This window comes from Balearica regulorum, chromosome 1 (assembly GCF_011004875.1).
Source record: "Balearica regulorum gibbericeps isolate bBalReg1 chromosome 1, bBalReg1.pri, whole genome shotgun sequence".
Taxonomy (NCBI): Eukaryota; Metazoa; Chordata; class Aves; order Gruiformes; family Gruidae; genus Balearica; species Balearica regulorum.
This window is the reverse complement of record NC_046184.1, coordinates 142,281,666-142,300,722: the sequence shown is the minus strand read 5'-3', so window position 1 is coordinate 142,300,722 and position 19,057 is coordinate 142,281,666. Positions and strand designations below refer to the sequence as shown.

General features: G+C 41.9%; 1 protein-coding gene and 1 long non-coding RNA gene across 3 annotated transcripts in view; one reads left to right on the top strand and one right to left on the bottom strand.

Annotated features, from left to right (window-relative positions):
- The window catches only part of LOC142598349 (uncharacterized), a 27,749-nt gene extending 8,692 nt beyond the window's left edge, over positions 1-19,057 (bottom strand). The window contains exons 1-2 of the long non-coding RNA XR_012832611.1: positions 18,978-19,057; positions 10,208-10,250 (exon numbers count right to left, since the gene is read on the bottom strand). This is a non-coding gene — a long non-coding RNA (uncharacterized LOC142598349). The remainder of the gene's footprint in view (positions 1-10,207; positions 10,251-18,977) is intronic.
- The window catches only part of CD99 (CD99 molecule (Xg blood group)), a 35,391-nt gene continuing 33,314 nt past the window's right edge, over positions 16,981-19,057 (top strand). Inside the window, exon 1 of one of the 2 annotated variants that reach the window (XM_075736666.1) lies at positions 16,981-17,198. In XM_075736666.1, the coding sequence (XP_075592781.1) occupies positions 17,138-17,198 (61 nt within the window). In that variant the 5' untranslated portion in view covers positions 16,981-17,137. The remainder of the gene's footprint in view (positions 17,199-19,057) is intronic. The other variant, XM_075736674.1, reaches the window with a different exon arrangement.

Below are 19,057 nucleotides of genomic sequence, written 5' to 3'. Positions count from 1 at the left end.
AGGTGGGGGGGAGTGAGCGAGTGGCTGCGTGGAGCTGAGCTGTCGGCTGGGGTCAAACCACGACACTAACGTCTGCTGAAGGATATTCCTCTTCACAAATGCAGCAGGGGGTGTTGCAGACTTTTATCTGGACTTTGCCCCGCTGTAGCCACACACATGCAAACGCCTCATAATTGTAAGGCAAACCTCAGAGGAGGTAAAGGGAAAGTTCGATTGCCTGCCCTATTTATTGGCTTGTTATTCTTTAAATGAAACTAATGTACACACAGGTGTCCTGTTCCCAGGAAGCCATACTCACTATGAAACACAATTCAAATATGAATAATTAACCTATTGTATCAAATTTGGGGCAAAATAAGGCCACAAATAGGAAATAAACCCCAAACAAATACATAGATCCTACAGAAACAAAGACTTCACTTCTAGACTAATTCTGATAGGACAGCTGTCTTGCAGCTTCTGCTGCTATGAGTAAATTTGGCATGCACCCCCCTTCACTGACTGACTGCTGCTTCTTGCTTTGGTTACAGCTCACTATTCGTATGCTTTGAATATTTCATGAAAGCGACATCAGGTGTGTCAAAAGGCACTCTGTATGGCTGCCTCTGCAATGACAAAGCAACTCTCCTAGATACTATTTTCTCCTGACTTGTGTAGATGGACTCCTTGCATCATAACCATGCCTTCAGTTTTTGAGCATCTGTGACTATATTAACTTCAAAGGACAGACATAGTCCACAGCAGGACCATAGCACATCTTGATTCACAGTCACCGTGATTATGGGATTTCCTGAAAAATGCTATAACTCCCTCCCATGCCTGACTTTCCAGGAGAGATGTGTACCTGGGTCTTCATCTGACTCAATACCAGGATGGTGCCAAGTGGTACATCTGAAGCCAAGGGGTGGGAATCACTCCCAGGCACCCCTGGTAGAAACACAGCTTGGGAGATGGTTGATGGAATATTTTGTTCATCTGTTTGAGAAGAAAGTTCTACAAGTAAAGTGGGTTTAAGGAGTTGCTTCCATTGCTCATCAAGAAACGCATGTTTTCATAACAATTCAGCTATGTTTCCTTGTTGTGCATATTTCTGTACATCTCTGCTTTCCCAAACACAGACAGCAAGACTAACAAGGTGCAATTTTGAGTGGTGACAATGTAATTTGAACTTGAGACATTAATAACTGCTTTTTCCAGGAACATTGGAAGAAAAGCTCTTGCAGTCTCTCTATTACATATTAAACAGTAAGGTAGAAAAGTGCTGAAGAACCTTAAGGGTGGTCCCCCCTGCCACTGCCGCCTTCTGGACTGGTTTCAGTTTCAGTCCTGTTGCCATTGTTCTAAGTGTCCTCAGACTGCAGCTCCATAACATAGCTCCACCGACAGTGGTCACTTCTGGGTCCCTGTTTCTAAAGGAAACAGAAGCTTGCCTTGGCTTTGCAGGTGAGCTGTCAGCATGCCTTTGCGATCCAACATGAGGGCTGGTTTCCTTCCTCAGTCCCTCAAGGACCAAGTGCCATGCCCAAATCTCTTTCAGAGCCTTCTTCCAGGAGGCACTTTAATTCAAATAAAAGCTGGCTTTAAATTTTTCTTCCTGATCTTCCTCGTGACAGCAGAGGCCAACGCCACTCAGCCAACAGCAGGAACCTTCCCTCAGCCCTATCCTCCTCTGAGACGTATTTAAGCAACCAGCCAGCTGCTTTGAACAACTGCACAACGTTAAAAGCCAAGCAAATACTTTAAATTCTATGCTAAGCCTATAGAAGTAATTAGAGAAGTATAATCAACATAAAAAGTAATGCTGAAGATGACTGTTTGCATATGTGCTAGAGAAATCAAAATCAAAATTATGGATATTCTAGCACAGACTTTATAAGAGAGATACAGAAACAAACCAACCAAGCACTATGGAACTGGTCTTGCAGCTAAAGATCTGAACATTTGTTTGTCTTTAAATCAAACATTTTGTAACCAATTATTATTTGGGACTAGCTTTGTTATTAAGATTCACAACAATTTAAGAATAAAGGTGCAATGCCTGAGGCTGGAATTGCCTCATTTATTTCTACAATTCATTTTTCGTACTGCATTTAGTCAAAAGATTACAAGTCCAGTGCAAATAAAAAAATCTAAATTTTAAGCTTCAGTTGTTCTCAGCATAAACTATGCTGACCTTTTCCAGACAATTACATAAAACAGCAATGATAAGCAGTAGGGATCCCTATTAAAATACAACCCACGGCTTTTGTATGTGTGCATGCCTTCTTTCTGGCCCACAGTTACTGGCTACACTGAAAAAGATTTTTTTGAAGAAAAACAACAGATATGATAAATTCCAACAGAAATCAACTTCCAAATATGAAAGGCAAGTATAACCACAACTGAATCCAGCATTTGCTTAATTCACCAGGGATGGTCTGAGACATCTTTTATTCTTTATACTCAACTCAAACTAGGCATGCTAGTAAAACCCCAGTAATCTGTTTCATGAGTCATAGGCATCTTTGTTCTGTGTGCTTTGCTGACGATTTCTTTTATCTGAGGGTGGAGAATGTGCTTTGTATAAAGTTTCGACTTGTGTGCAAGTTCTCGCTGGCACAGCGCACGTGCCCTACCCAAGAGACTGTGTTTTCCTTTACTACATATTGCTACAGCAGAAATCAGCTGCAAATCTCGAGCAGGAAATCCCTTAATGTGATCTGCAGAGTTGTGCTTGGGCAGTCTCTATAGACAGTCTAGGTTACAGTTTCCCAGAGATCCTGTTGTTCACACACTGTGCCTGCTGCAGATCCTGTTCCTCTTCTCTCTGTTTTTGCAAAGAAATGGAAATAACTCAGCAGGCCTTTGGTTTTTAACATACAGGCTAGACAGTTGTAAATACAACTTTGTAAATAACAACTTTCTAGTAACTTAATCTAGCTTCTAATATTTGCTTGTTGGATCACCAGTACAGTGATCGCAGTTGGGAAATAAATTATGCTGGGGTTTTGTTTGCAGAAAAAGCACCTTTCTGTGGAAAAACGATGGCAACCTCTCCTCCACAGGTGTCAGTTCACCGCTACTCCTTTTGACTTCTCCAGCAAGAGCAGGCGTTTCTGAGGCATTCCCCAAACAGGGTATGAGGATGGCAACATGAATTAATTTTTTTTCTTGAAAACACACTCGAAGACACAATCAGTTATGCATACATAGCCACACAAAAATGCATCTGCATCTTGCAAAAAAAAGTCCTACTTCAGCTTCTGAAAGAACATACTTTTGTGGATGTATAGTTGATGGTTTTCTTCCATTCTCTACCAAGGAATGTTTCTGAGCTTTTAAATAGCTCCACCCAAAATTAATGCTGCCGAGTAAATCAAGGGTCTGTACGCCAGATGCCTGAGAATTTGACTGTGTGAGCAAGTGCTGATTTTTACCTTCCCATATGATAAACTAGAACACTTCAACAAGGATGTAAACTTAAACTTCTAGTCTTCTGTCTTAAGTGGTATTAGCTGAAAAACTGACTTTATCAAATTAGTTGTGTATAAGTTTCACTTTTTATACACGAAAAATCCTTTATGTCACCTCAGTGAGGAAATGCTGATAGCTGGGGAGAAGACAATTTATGGTATACTGTGAATTACTCCATTAATTAAACATACCTGGAAGCTCACAGGAACTACGACCATGCTAGATGGCAAAAGGTTAAAATGCCATTAATTTTCTAAACAAATAAATGCTGCAAGTCATGCAACTATCTTCAAGAGTTGTATAAAAAGTTAAAATAAGTTATATAAATTATTATTTGTAAATAAAGATGAAGAGGTGTGTGCAAGAACAGCACAAACAAGACATTCAGCTGTTGCCAAGTGAAGACAATAAAACAGAACTGGTGTGCTGAGCTGATGTTTGCTTTAAATCCCATTGTGTTGAATTTAAAAAGTTCACTGCAAAACCACTGGGCCAGAACAGAACTTGTCAGGTCTGATGCATGTTTGGTGCTTCACTCTCCTCATGCATCCTCTCCTGCCCAGCATTACTTCTGAAGCAGAAAATTCATTACCATAAGACAAATAGATAAGCAAAGCTAAATTTTCCTTCTCATTAACCAGCTTTAGGATGTGACCACTAAGGCTGGTGAGTAGAGTTAATGCAGCAGAGAACACTACTGTGGATCTGAAGGTGTTTCAAAACATTTTCAGCTGTGCTTAAGACAATAAGGAGGAGTTTCTTCTACCTGCAGTCTTCAGCAGCACAGCAGAGGAAGTGGACTAGGAAGCTATTGTAGAGAGTGGCTGGCAGAGGGTGGAGGAGACTCGATGTCTCTTTTGTACAAAGTTAAACCTCTGGAAATCAATGGGTGGTTGTTGTTGTTATGTCAGAGAAACAACACATTGTAAACATCTGTTTTTCCTGGTGGTGTCAGTTTTGTGCCGCCCAATCCCCCCAGCACCGGAATGTAACAAGACACAGCTGAGGCTCAGTGTGCTGCATGCTCCTGCTAGCTGCACAACCTCTGCAAGGATGTTGCAATAATGTTTGGGTCAGTTTTTCAGCTGTGCTAATTTCAACTGTGAAGGCTGAAAGGTAGCCTTCCTGGTTCTGTATCCAGGAAGATAGAAATTACTTTTATGCCACCTATGGTCTGCTCAAGTCATTCACTGCATCCATGTTGGCTGTATCCAAGGATTGCAGCCTGAACATTTTAGCTTGTTAAAATAATTGAATTTTGAAAGTTCCAAGGGTGTCAGTTCACTTGTGGAATTATGGAAAGAAACAAGAGGAAGAGACTCTGATGTTTTCAAGGTCACAAACCAGGAATAGAAACAGAAATCTCAACTACTAAGCTCCTTGTTTACATCACTAAACAATTAGTATCTTTGCTCAAAATGTGGAAAGTCCTCTTTGAAACTTTACACAAATCAAAAATCATGCTGTACTTTAATATAAAGCCAGTGGTGCTCTGTAGGACTTGGCTACTTTAATTATAAAAGGATAGCTCATTCCCCATAGTCACAGTCCCTCACAGAATATTCACAGGGAGGGGCTAAGTGGACCTTTCTCTACTTTTCTGCTAAAGTTCATCTAAACCATAGGCCACAACCGTCCCTAGTGTCCCATTACCTGGTAGTCTCCTATAGAAACTCATGCTAGCAGGATGCATCTGGGTGGAGGGGACTGAGGTGACAAATGTATATTTGTCACTCAAAGCACAGAAGTGCACACACAATTAGCTCTTACTAATGAGCAGGAAGAAAGAAATTATAGATTTCTGTAGTATTTTCTACATTTAAAAAGATTCCACTGGCATATATATCAGCAGATGTCAACTGCTGATATTGGTAGAAATTATGGTAGAAATAGTAGAAATGTTCTGGACAGTTCCATAAACTTTACCTCTCTTCTGAGATGAGATATGATATGATATGATATGATATGATATGATATGATATGATATGATATGATATGATATGATATGATGGCTCGTGTCTAGAGCTCTCAGCAGACAGCAAGGGCAAATTTAAATGACTTTTCCAATCACCTAGATACAGAACAAGAAGACAAGGCAACAAAATGGAACGGTATGTGGGGAAAAGAAGGTGAAGCAACGATAAGAAAGGCAAGCAGTAATAACTGTGAGGTTTTGAACTGGGTAATAATAAGTCCCATATGTGAAAATCTGGTCCTATCAGAACCAGTGAGACCTCACTTCAATTCCCCACTCCACCCCCGCCAAAAGAAAGGCAGGAGGATTTGCTCTCATTTGTTTGCACTTCCTGATAGCACTCTGGGCGCATAGGAAAAGAGCAGTGTAAAAATAAATGAGTCAGAAAAATGGTTGTGGGAATGACAAATGCGTGAGCTATTTTTCTCAAGTGACGCTTGCTTTCCACATTTCTTAAATTCTATGGAGAAGTTATTCACAGTTAGTGTTCCCAAGGCAGGTACAGTTGTGCTAGCTTGTTTTATGAACTCAAATTTTATGTGCTCAAATGGAAAATGCTGTATTGTTTGACTTAATGACTTTTCCTAAACTACATAGTCAGGAAAAGGGGGTGTTCCAGCTGTGTGGTTTGTATTTCACATACATACCATTTCTCCTTGTTTTTTTTTTTTTTCATAATTTTGCAATGCAGTAAAAAAAAATAGACAATCAAAACCATTGTAAGTTACTTTAGTAAGCTGCAGTTCTCTGTTTTTTCCTTTAGATAATAAGAGAAAAATATTAGAAGAATCTAATGTTGTGGATGTTCTCGATCGGAATTACAGGGCAGATCTGCCTCCCCACCAGATCCCAGCATTAGCAACAAAATCACATAAAAATAAGTAAATTTTTATTCATAAGATATCCATTAAGGAAATAATAAAACAGAACTTGAATTATTTAGGCTTACTAACTGCCTTTCTGTTATATGTGCTTTTTTTTCCACAAAGTCAGAAAGGAAGCAAATATTTAATAGAGAATTGGAGGAAAAACTATTTCCCTCATTATTGTGGAAAAAACCCCAAACAATAAAAAAACCCCTACAACGTTACTCCCACCCTTCAACTGCCTTTAAACCACCAGTTTCAAAAAACTAAAGTCCAAGTATGAATCAACTGATTAATCTGTGATATATATTATCACCTAGTGTAAATTGAACCATGGAATAATTTAAACTGTTTTTTTGTTTCTTCTCAGCTGGGCCATGACATCAATATCAGCAACTCCTTTTTTCAACTGAGGCCAGTATCTCAACTTCTCCGCTGTTTCACCCTTCTCTCCACCACTGTTGTACAGACAGCTTCAAGGGAAAGGATACTAACTGTCGTCTTTGGGAACCAAACTCGTTAAATCAACTTTGTTTACCAACAAAGTACAGCCACGCCTTTCTGTGTCATGATCCAAAAAAAGCTCTATGGGCTGAGGAGGGAGCCTCGTGAGCTGGCTAATTGGCATCATTGAACACAAAGACACAGACTGTCATCCGCTCCTAAACAAATGACAAGACAAAACCACGAGAAAGATCCTAAAGCAGGAAATCCACTCTAATACTGGAAATTATTCTTTAAAGAAGAATTTTAAAGTTTTCAAAGGGAAATAAGAACAAAGGTTTCCTACCTACCTTTTTAAGTACCCACGCATTAGGGGAGCATTCGCCTATTTGAATTCATTGAGAGTGATATAGTGGTGAAGGGACTAGAGGTAGATTTTGTGTGTAGATTGTCCACTCTTGTTTGGTGTTGTGATAGTGTTGTTTTGATTTTGGTGTGGGGAATTCTTTTTCTTTGTTGATGTGATTAGTGTTTGTGAAGTTTTGTGTTGAATGTATATTTTAATGAGTGAATTCTCACTCTAAGACCATGTGTGACCAGCAATGCTTTTAGTTCTCCTGTGTGTGAAAGGAGACCGATTCTGGGTATTCCCATATTTAAAGCATTGCAAGTTTTCTGCTGCCATGATTTAGCATTCATTTATATAGCTCCATCTTTTTGAGAATGGACAGTGTCTACCTGTCCTGGTGCATAGGCACCAAATGGAGCATCTTGCCATACACACACGACTTACTGACTTGAGCTTCTTTGGGTCACTGAGTCCATAGCCAGGCTATGCAAAGACAGAGACCACTCTCTTTCAAACTACACCTGGGCCTTAAGCATTAATTGAAAAGCTTTAATCATAGAATCATAGAACCACAGAATGGTCTGGGTTGGAAAGGACCTTAAGGATCATCTAGTTCCACCACCCCCCACCATAGGCAGGGACACCTTCCTCTAGATCAGGTTCCACTAGACTACCCCTTGTCCTATCACTACACCCCCTGATAAAAAGTCCCTCCTCATCTTTCCTGCAGGCCCGCTTTGATGCTAAGTGCAGCAACAGTACACTTCATAACACACTGGAGCTGCTGCTTCTTTTATTCTGCAACACACGACTAAAATAGCTCATGCCTGTCTTAGACTGTAGGCAGCTTCATTAAGGGCAAATCATGCCTGACAAATTTGGTGGCCTTCTACAACAGGGTTACAGCATTGGTGGACAAGGGAAGAGTAACTGACATCATCTACCTGGACTTGTGCAAAGCATTTGACACTGTCCCACATTACATCCTTGTCTCTAAATTGAAGAGACATGGATTTGACAGATGGACCACTCGGTGGATAAGGAATTGGTTGGATGGTCGCACTAAAATAGTTGTGGTCAACAGCTCAATGTCCAAGTGGAGAACAGTGACAAGTGGCATTTCTCAGGAGTAGGTATTGGGACAGGCGCTAACATCTTTGTCGGCAACACGGACAGTGGGATTGAGTGCACCCTCAGCAAGTTTACCGACAACACTAAGCTGTGTGGTGTGGTCAACACACTGGAGGGAAGGGATGCCATCCAGAGGGACCTTGACAGGCTGGAGAGGTGAGCCCGTGTGAACCTTATGAAGTTCAACAAGGCCAAGTGCAAGGTCCTGCACGTGGGTTGGGGCAATCCCAAGCATAACTACAGGCTGAGTGGAGAATGGATTGAGAGCAGCCCTGAGGAGAAGAACTTGGGGGTGTTGGTGGACAAGAAGCTCAACATCACCCAGCAATATGCACTTGCAGCCCACAAGGCCAACTGTATCCTGGGCTGCATCAGAAGAGGTGTGATCAGCAGGTCGAGGGAGGTGATCCTCCCCCTCTCCTCTGCTCTTGTGAGACCCCTACCTGGAGTACTGCATCCAGCTCTGGGGGCCCCAGTACAAAACAGTCAAGGACCCGTTGGAGAAGAGAAGGCTCCAGGGAGTCCTTATAGCAGCCTTCTAGTACCTGAAAGGGCCTGCAAGAAATCGGAAAAGGGATTGTTTACAAAGGCATGTAGTGATAGGACAAGGGGTAGTGGCCTTAGGCTGAAGGAGGGTAGATTTAAATCAGATATTAGGAAGAAATTCTTCACTGTTAGAGTGGTGAGACACTGGAACAGGTTGCCCGGAGAGGTTGTGGATGCCCCATCCCTGGAAGTGTTTAAGGCCAGGTTGGATGGGGCTTTGGGCAACCTGGTGTAGTGGAGGGTGTCCCTGCCCATGGTAGGGGGGCTGGAACTAGATGATCTCTGAGGTCCCTTCCAACCCAAACCACTCTATGATTCTATGAAGTTGCCAACAGCATTTGCCACAGCATCTTAATGAAGGATTCTTATATGGAGATCTAAGCAAGAAATACAGAGACGTTTTTGTTTTATCAGTGCAGCTCAAAAGATTTTGCCCTGATGTGATGCATCTAGCATGCATACACAAAAATCATTATGAACAAAATGCTTTCACAAATGGCTGCTAAATTCTTGCGACGTTTGTCAGATCTGCTGGCCTCTTTCAAGAATTCAGCTACACCCTCACTGTGTTTATGAAACTGAGCAGTCACATAACCCATGCTACATAACAAAGGTGGAGACATAGAAGACAACAATCCATGGAAGAATAGTTTGCTCTCATTAAACCTTATCTTTCTTCTCTGTTCTAAAGCAGTTGTTTCAAAACCAAGCCCTCAGTATAACCTGGGGTTATCTCATTGGATAACCACTGAAATTCCTAAATCCCAGTCATCTTTAAAGTTCATGCAGTTTGGTGTCAAACTAACTGCCCCTCTAGGCAACTGGTCCAACCATCTCTGGTGCAGGTGGCCTTGTGGCTTTGGATGAATGGATCAGAGGGCATGTAGGAAAGCAAGCCCTAGCAAGCCCCAGTTACCCAGGGCTGCATTCCTGAGGCACGGAAAAGAAGGGGAACACATGCAGTGACATGTACAACTGCTTTCCTCAATTTTTACAGGAAAAATGGTTTTGGGAAACTTGATTCTGAACAATGAGACATGCAGAGTCGAGCTTGAAAGGAAGATTTTCAAGAACAGAGGAATCTTCTGCCTTTTTTTACTGTCTAGACAATGTCAGTACTGGGAGTATCACAAACATCACACTGTAGCTGAAAATGAAGGCATTCCAACTTTGTTTTACTCCTTGTGAATATAACAGTTCATGAAAGTGAGCTATTTTTCCTTGGAGGAGAAAATACAAACAGCAACAAAAATATTAAGTTGGATATGCTCAGATAATATGGCAAATGTCAACAGTACCTGTACAAATAAAACATATACTTGTATGTTCCTGTTTTATAGAATAAAACACCTCTAATACATGTCAGGAGTGCCAAAATTGCATTCATTTAGACTCAGAAGGATGCAGCTCAATCAAATAGTGTAAACTGAATGTGGCACTTACCTGTTTAAGAAATGCTTCCCTTGCTTTTCTCCTTCTTTCATATCTGAACAGCAGAGATAAACAGAATTTAACACCAGGGAAAAGAACATACAAAACCAGCACTAAGTTATCATCTTGAAATTGAATTATTTTGCTCTTAGAAGAAAAAAGCAAAAAAAAAAAATGGACATCACAGTTTTTTTAAAATGGAACAAACATTTAATTACTGAAAATGTCACTTTTCCAGAAACAGAGGAAAGGTATTCCAGCTTTTCTTTTCAGTAAGTCAAATATTTACATTAAAATCGAAGTGACTTAAAATATTAAAAACAAAGTTTCATGGTGAAATGCAGATATAGGAGAAACAGGTTTTAAAAGCTGTGTAGTGAACCATGAAATCTGAATCTTAGCAGTTAAATTGGAAAGACAGATTTATACAGTTAGTATAAAATTGAAATATTACTAGAGGAATCAAGAGCTCCTATCAGCAGAAGTCTACTTTATTTGCATTGACACATCTACACCATAGCATACCTTACCTTTAAAAAAAAGCTTTTCACTGTAAGTGATAAGCCTATGTAGACTGCTACAACCAGACTGCTTTCAGCATTTATACTAGCCTAGATATTTTCCAGCCCATACTGTTACTGAAGACCAACTGTTATAAATGGCTCTCTAGACAGCAAAAAACTCAACTTACTAGAATTCAGTGAAGATACTATATTCTATTGAAACAGGAACTAAAGAAAATAAATCTTTAATTGAAGAAAGTGAATATAAATAATTAATAATAAATAATATTAATTTTAACACACTGCAGTAACTGTAAAAAACCTGTTCCAACAGAAGAGGAACCCATAAAAATACAAAATAGTAACCAAAACCCCCCACATTTGGTATGCTTAACCTAAAAATACCACAGAATTCATTCTAACAAAGAAGACCTCTTTATATCCTGCTTACTCTGACATCACTAGATCTTTCCCAGGAACTATTAAAACATCTTAAGAAAAGCACAGTTTATGTATAAGTAATTCAATACCCTAGATGATGGGCAGCTACCTATTTAACACCTGATCCTAATAAAAGGCTACTTGTTCCAATTTTGCTGGTATGAGTTATTCCGGAAGAAAATGGAATTGGCTTTAAGGGAAAAGGGTTGCAGTTGCATGTATTAAATAAGAAAACTCCTAAGAGAAAGGGAGGAAAATAGTAAAGAAGAGGTTGCTCAGAAAACTGTAAGAAAGTTAGTTCCTCAAGATCTATGTATTGCTTAATTAAAGATATTCAGAAAAGAATTAGCAGTGAGTATCTACAGTTATAGACATTAAGATAAATGCACCTAAACAGCCTGTGTGTCACTGCCACAAATCTGGTTGTCAGCCTTCCTGTATTCCACTCATGTACGTATAAAAGCATAGCTGAGGCTCCATATAACCAAGGAAGAACAAGGGTTAAGGGTTGTTTCTGCAAGCTGTATTTGCTTGAAGGGGGTTATGCAAGAAATCAAATATCCCTCTGTTTCTGATAAAGCAGAATAATGCTTAAAAGAATTCTTAGAAGAGAAATAAGTTATTTCATCATTTGATTAATCAATAAGCTGTGTGTTCTATTATGGAATTAAACTTTGAATGGAATCCATGTCATATAATACACAGCTACTTTTTAAACAACTTTTTGCCTAATGTCTCTTCAAATGTAGATGAGTATGTGGAAAAATGATCTACAAAATCATATTTGTCTTTATGAACTGTTATGAAAAACCATAATAGACTGTGGACATAGAAAGGTCTTTGGATAGTCTACAGGAAGGGTGGTCAAAGTACATACAGATGTTACTGGAAAATAAAACCCAACAAAACAAAGTATAAAGCTATATAGCTATACTGGAGCTTATCTGAAAAGGAAACAATACCTGGCTGATAGTTACAGTAGAAGAAATCCCTATAGTAGTAGAAATGGGACGAGCTTTAAGGGAGATGAGATCTCAGTTGCCATAGACCTTGGTGTTTCACTATCCAAGCTAGTGCTTTAAGTCATGTAGGCATACTGCAAGAGTTGCCGCTGGAAGGGAACAAGTGGTACCAACAGAGAGAGGGCATTCACAGAAGGAAAAGCTGAGGGTGACTAAGACCAGGTAATTGGCCTTTGCAGAGGTTATTCAGGATGTACACATCTCATCTCCCACAGAAACTCCTTTCTGAAACGATCTTTGTTATTGAGCAGGCTGGTTGTACAGGAATCTAGTTTGTTTCTTTAGGAAGAAACCCTTAGGCTGCAGTGTCTTAGTATCTCCTCTGTCCTGCAAAGCAGAGTGCATCAGAAAATAGCACACACCAGGGGAGCCAGCAGAGGTTACACAGCAGATTCTGGAGCCTCTTTAGACTCTGGCTCATTCTGAATATACCTTTATAATGGGAAATAATACTGCTGCTGCTTTAAAAACAAAAAACCAACCAACCAACCAACCAAACAAACCTTATGCAGTTTTTATAATCTTTAACCAAAGATCAAATGGCTGTTAACTATGTTTGTAAAACATGCTTTACATGCCATCCTTCTAATAAAATGTCATTATTGTATTGACTGACTATACCATATCAGTTTGTTTGTAGCACTAAAACTTCAACTTGCTGCTAAAATATGATGCTTATTTACAGGAAACTTTGCTGGTGGAATTAGTCCCTTCTCCTCAAAGATCAAGTATGAAAACATTGGGAGAAAATAAGGTTTGATATGTTTGACTTATATTTAAAAATAAAGATAAATGTGAACCTTTATATCCTCACAGCAAGAAGAAACATAAAGAACAGAACCCATGCTTCAGTAGATGCCATGACAGAAATGCACACTGACACCCTGCTGTTCAGTTTGATTTCAAATTGATTAAAAAAAAAATAAGAGATGCTTCCAGCAAATATCCTTCCAAACCATGCTGTTAGATGAGGCTACAACCACACCGTCAACACACCCAAATACATATAAGGCCCTGATAGCAAGTGAATGTCGGAAACACCCGTCTTGACATGGACAGGGATGGGCTGACGACAGGGGAGTGTTGACCAAGAACGGAGCCTGCGGAGGCAGGATAACGTCTTGTGAGTCCGCTCCTCTATTCCTAAAACACATAAACAACGACCATCTGTGCTCTGTGCGCCATGTGCCTGTGACAGATCACCACTCACTTGGTCAGCCACGAAGGGGGGGCAGTGAGACCCCCAGGACCCCCACAACCCACCGACTCATTTCTAGAACATTTCTGAACATTCCTGAGCACACACTGTGCCTGCTCAGTGATGAAAGACCCCTGCCTATGGGGCGGGCACATCGGGCTATAAAAAGGGGAAACATAAGTTTTCGGGGCGCACCCACCACCTGAAGACTACAACTACTAGCAGAGAACATCGCTGGATCCAAGGGTGGTGATATCTTTTCTCTTTTCTCTCTCTCTCTCTCTCTTTCTTTTCCTCTCTATCACTCTCTTTATCTCTAACTTCATTTTCGGCACATTAGGGTAATATCGTCCCAAGTTTTGCTAAACCATTACCTTCCATAGTTCTGTTAAGTTTTAGGTATTGTGATGCCTTTTGCCAAGCCTCTATCTTCTGTAGTTCCACTGAGTTTTAAGTAAATTTGTGATTTGTTTGAACCTCTAGAGTAATTGTCATTACTCCCGATTACTGCACAGAGAATTAAAAGTTTACCTCACCCTAACCCACCGAGTGGGATGGGACAATACACTCCTTACATATGAGTGTTCTTGGCACCAGAAACATTGCACCTGAAATAAAAAGAATCATGGCAGAGTATTGCCAAATTTTGGTGAATAGTAAAAACAAAAAAGACAACATAATTTCCAAGGTTATTTTTGTACTCATGCCAACTTTGTCACAGTAACCAAATGCATGTGTGCATCACAAAATAGCTTTTTACCATTGCCGATACTGCCCACCTTTCTTTTTTCCCTAGTGCTGTCTTTGCCCATCTGCTTCACCATCGCCTGGCAGTGGCTGTGGCCCTCTTCTTCCAAAAGGCATCCTTGGGGGATAGAGCAGTAAGGTTTTAACTGTTCCAGGAAGACTTTGCTTTTAGCAAATAAAAATCTATTTGTCTTTCCTTTGCTTCTTTGAACATCTGGAGAGCTATGCTGTTTCTGGCAAGGTTAAGAGCTCACAGGTAAAAGGGGCAAAAAGTTATGCCGAGGCAGGAAAAGAGCTACAAGGATCTTACTTCAGAAGAAGAATTGGAGGAAACTAAGAAGGAGCATTTATCTCCATAGCTCACAGACAGCTGCAAAGGCAGCTCTTCAGCTGCTCACATCACTGAGTGTGTTCAAGTTTGAGCAGTTTCGTCTGGGTTTACAACTTCAAGACTTTATTGTGCTGCTGTATAAGTAATATTTTTCTTCAGGCCAAACCATAGACCATGCATGTCTTTTAAATATCCTGTTCTTTAGAAATAAGTCTTAAGGTAACCTTCGTTCCTTCAGAAACATCTTCAGATCAGGCAAATGCCTGAGCTGTTTGCAGAGGCTTCCAGGTAGAGGCTATGGTCAGGACACAAAGTGAAAGACATGTTAGGACAACCATTGCAGGTTGAGCAGGCCAAAGACAGGTGCTATCAGAAGTATGTCTTAGATTATGCATATTACTCACATGATCAGATAACCAGCCCTAGTACTAAATTAGTTTTATTTTTACAGATGTAAAATGACAAAGCCGGGATTTTTTTCTAATCAAAGTTCCACATACAGAAGAGCTGGTAACCACAAATAATGAAACTCATTTTCACAAGATGTCAGTGAAATCTTCAGATCAAAAGATTAGTAAGATTGAAAAAAATCTATCTGATATTCATATATCCGGAAAACTTGTTAGCCATAAAGTGGCTAGTGCCAGCAAACTGTACCTGTACAAACTGTGTGCCTCAAGGATCAAACCAAGTGGAAACCACCAGCTCTAGTGCAAAGCACAGTTATCTCACATCTGTTCTAACAGGAGGTTGCTATTACCTCATCTGAAGATAGTAACTTTGACAAAGGCTAATTTTGGAAACAGGAAGCTACAGGGCCCTGATCTGATGTGGTAATTCCAGTGAGATGACTAGGCTTTCTCTGTTAGTTCTGCAATCCTGAAAAAAAAAAGTGGTTTGGTACAACGTGATTAAAAAGAGAAGTGTGTGGTACTCTGAGGAGTCTTAGATGTCTTAGATGATGCTTAACAACAGCTGTAAACAAACACTCTGTTAAAGAGCATCCTTTGAGGAACATTAATAATTTCCTGTGTATGTCCACATAGCATTAATGACTAGATCCATACTGCTGGATTACACAATGCATGTGCACATATTCAATCTTACCTTCTAGGCTTGGAGTCTAGAAAAAAAACTGCTAAGAGCGATGTAACGTTGACTCCATAAATGTTAATGACTGGAAAAATCACCTCTTGCTGTTCAGGCCCCCCTGCCTACAGTCCTCAATGGACTCTCCAGTACTACTCCTGCAAAACTCAGATATTTTAAAGGAAAAGTTTATCCTTAATTTAAACCACAGTATAATTTTAAGATTAAGTGTGTTTAAGTTTATTACTACAGTTAAACTCTTTATTGCCTCAGGTTAAATCTAAAAATTACTTGACTAGGCACTGTCAAGGAGGAAAAAAGATTACCATCAGTTTATGAACTGGTGACAGTGATTCACTAACTCTGTGACTTTCCACTTTTCCAGCTGGCAAGGTCCTATGAGTGCTAGAGAAGAGGCATAGACCTCTCTGAGGAAGGTTTAGGCCTACAAGCAGTGAATCCAAGTCAGCCACACATCTCCAGTTACCTTCTAAATCACACCCTGTGAATCACTGAACTACTTATTATCCAATCAATAATCAGCACATACTTGGCAAGTGGAAAACCAGGGTTGGGGAGAGGAGTTTTTTTCATATGTGCCCGAGCAGAGCTCAGCACAATTTCCACTCTGACCCGCAGCAGCAGCACTTCAGGCTGCTGTGACAGCACCCAGGGGACCGACCGGCCCTCAACCAAACGTGTAATGGCCATTAGAAAAGGACTTGTACAAAACCAGGACCTTTAACATCCGTCTTTCCACACCAGCAAAATTAGTTAAGCAAACACAGTGTCGTACTGCCTACGGGTTTATATTTGTAACCATCAGCTGTGGGCCTAGTGTGGCATTGCTTGCAAATAGAAGAGTCAAAGCTATTTTACCATTTTCTGTCCGACCGGAGAAAAAGCAAGCTTGTTATCGGCAAGATTATGAGGTGTCCTGGCATGTTTAGTCGTGGGTAACTTTTCCTGAGGAGAAGCATGAAAAGAGAGCGCCTGGAGGAAGAGCAGGCAGCAGTGCAAGGGCGTGCGTCTCTGCTACTAAGACCTGTGGCCAGCGTTTAAGCCCTGGAGCTCCGTCCGTCCAGAAAACGGGGCCAGCTTTGGGGGCTCGTTGGTCCACTGCCCCCTTTTTCCGCAGGCAGGCTGCACAGGAGCGGTCAGGACTGAGCAGCATCAACCCGCACGCCCCGAAACCCTGCTCCTGCAGCCCGACGGAGCCGGGAGAACTCGGCCCGGCCCACACGGGAAACCTCAGCGCGACGCCTCCAGCCCGGCGGTGAACGGGGCTCCGCCACCGCCCTCTCCCCCGGGGGCGCGGCAATGGCGGGTAACGGCCGCCCAACCGCCGCGCCCTGACGAGAGCCGCGGGGGCTTTGCCGCGGCGGGAGGGAGCAGCCCCGGCTGGATGGGTCGCCTTCACCCTCCCCCTCTTCCTCCCGCGGCGGGGGGACGGCTCCCGGCCTGACAGCGCGGCGGTCTGGGCGTGTTCCGCAGGGCTCACCCAGCCCCGGGGAGGGCGGTGCGGGGCCGTCCTCCGGCCAGGCGGGAGCGGCTGTGGCGGGTGCTGGGAGCGGCTGTCAGGGAGCGGGCGGCGTGTGTGGGATTACAGCCATGCGGCGCTGGAGGCTCCTTCCCTTCGTGGTGCTCCTCGCCGTCCTGGTCCCCGATAGAGGTGAGGAGGGGCGGGCTGCGGGGAACGGTCCTGCCGCGGATCCCTGCTGCCCAGCCAGGCTTGGCGAGGGACCGCTCCCCTGCCCTCCGTCCCCGGGACGGGGGGCCGAGCGCTGCCGCTCGGCACGGAGACGGGGGGGACGTCGGCGGAGTGACTCCAGGGACGAGAGGAGCCCGGGAGGGAGCCGGGCGGGTCCCCGGGCGCTGGCTGCCCGTGTTTGTCCAGAGCAGGGAAACGGCACTCTCTCCTCCAGCCCTTTTTTGGTTGTGGTGGGTTTTTTTTTGGTTTGTTTGTTTTTTTTTTTTTTCCTTTTAACTAATTGGAAAACTATTCCTGAGCTTTCTCTCTGCCTCCTCCACTGGAAGCCTTGTCTTGTTTTCAATCTCTGGCGAATATGTGATACTCACCCAGTAGGGCCCTTGGGTGCAGGGGGGGGTCTTTAAGGCTTGGAGGGGGTTTTGGGGCGGCAGGGAGCTCTGCTGGAGCTCGGCTTCCATTTTAGGAAAGAAAGCAGAGTTACGGCAATTCCAGGGCATCAGATAGTTACTCACCAGAAAATCTGCTGTCACGCGATAACCTTTTTAAAAAAAAAAGATTATTGTGGCAAAGCTACAGTGTAAAACATGCCAGCGTATTTTCTGAGAAACTTCTCAGGGCTTCAGTGTATGTTAGGGGTGATTTTCTTGAACGCTGATCGAAACCGTTGGTGTGTAATAGCACGTTGGTATTTGGTATAAGGTAACAGTTTGGGCAGGGGAGAAAAGTAGCAAAGTTCCTAATACCGAGTGTTTTTTCAGGAGAAAGACTCCTAAACTGCAATATGTAGTGCAAACTGTCATACACTTATTTCTAAGAAACTTTTTTTTTTTACCATATTAATAAGCATACTTGGTTCTGCACCTAGGTATTTTCTTTCAGGTGCTTTGTAAAAGTAACACTTCAAAAGTTAAATAACTATCTCCTCACTGTAAGAGAGGAGGAAAAATATCTGTTCCTTGCTTTGACTGGGAGCTATACATACTGCATATAGGATGCCAGAGAAGCAGTTTGGCTTCAAGCCTGTTTGAATTCAGTTCTGCTGTGGCCTTGTTGTGGTCTTAACTGCTAGGTTAGCAAAGCTGAGCTCTTGGAAATATAGTGCAATTTTACAGTAACCACCTTTAAAATTGACAGATGAATCAGGCTGCTAACATTGAAATACCATCTTACTACTTATGTGGAAAACTTGCTCTTCTACCTCTGCAAGCAGTCCTCATGGTCAAGGACAGCAAGATCTTTGGTGTGATGTTCTTAAGAAGTAAAAGTATTTGGAGTCACTCAAAAATAGTCTTTCTAAACTTTCTGCCAAGAAGTTTGGAGGTGAAGAGAGTCTGTCTGGTTCCTGCTTCACCGGATGGAAGGCACACAAAAAATGCCTTCAGGAGTTTTGTTTTGAATTCTGAGGAAAATACTGCTACATTTTAAACAGATTGCTCTTAAAAAGCTGGTTAATTTATCTGGGTACTGGTTAATGCTCATAATATGAACCCACTAGATAGGTTATAATTAGTTTGGACACTTTTTCCTTAAACAAAATGTGTAAGAATTTGAGAACTGTTGAGAATGCCAGCCTGGGGGGGTGGGGCCCTCCAGGGGAATTTCAGATTTGTGGTGGTGTAATCTTCAATTAAAATAAAGGCAAAACCTGATTTACATTCTTTAGAAAAATCTGATTTCACTGTTGGTAGGCTATCTGTAGTCTGAATTTGCAGAACTGCTATAGAAGGTTAAAGATCTTACCTTATAAGCATTTCAGCTGTTGTGGGATGGTTTGGAGGGGACTGGTTTCACTGGGACTGCTGGCTTTCATGATCCACAAG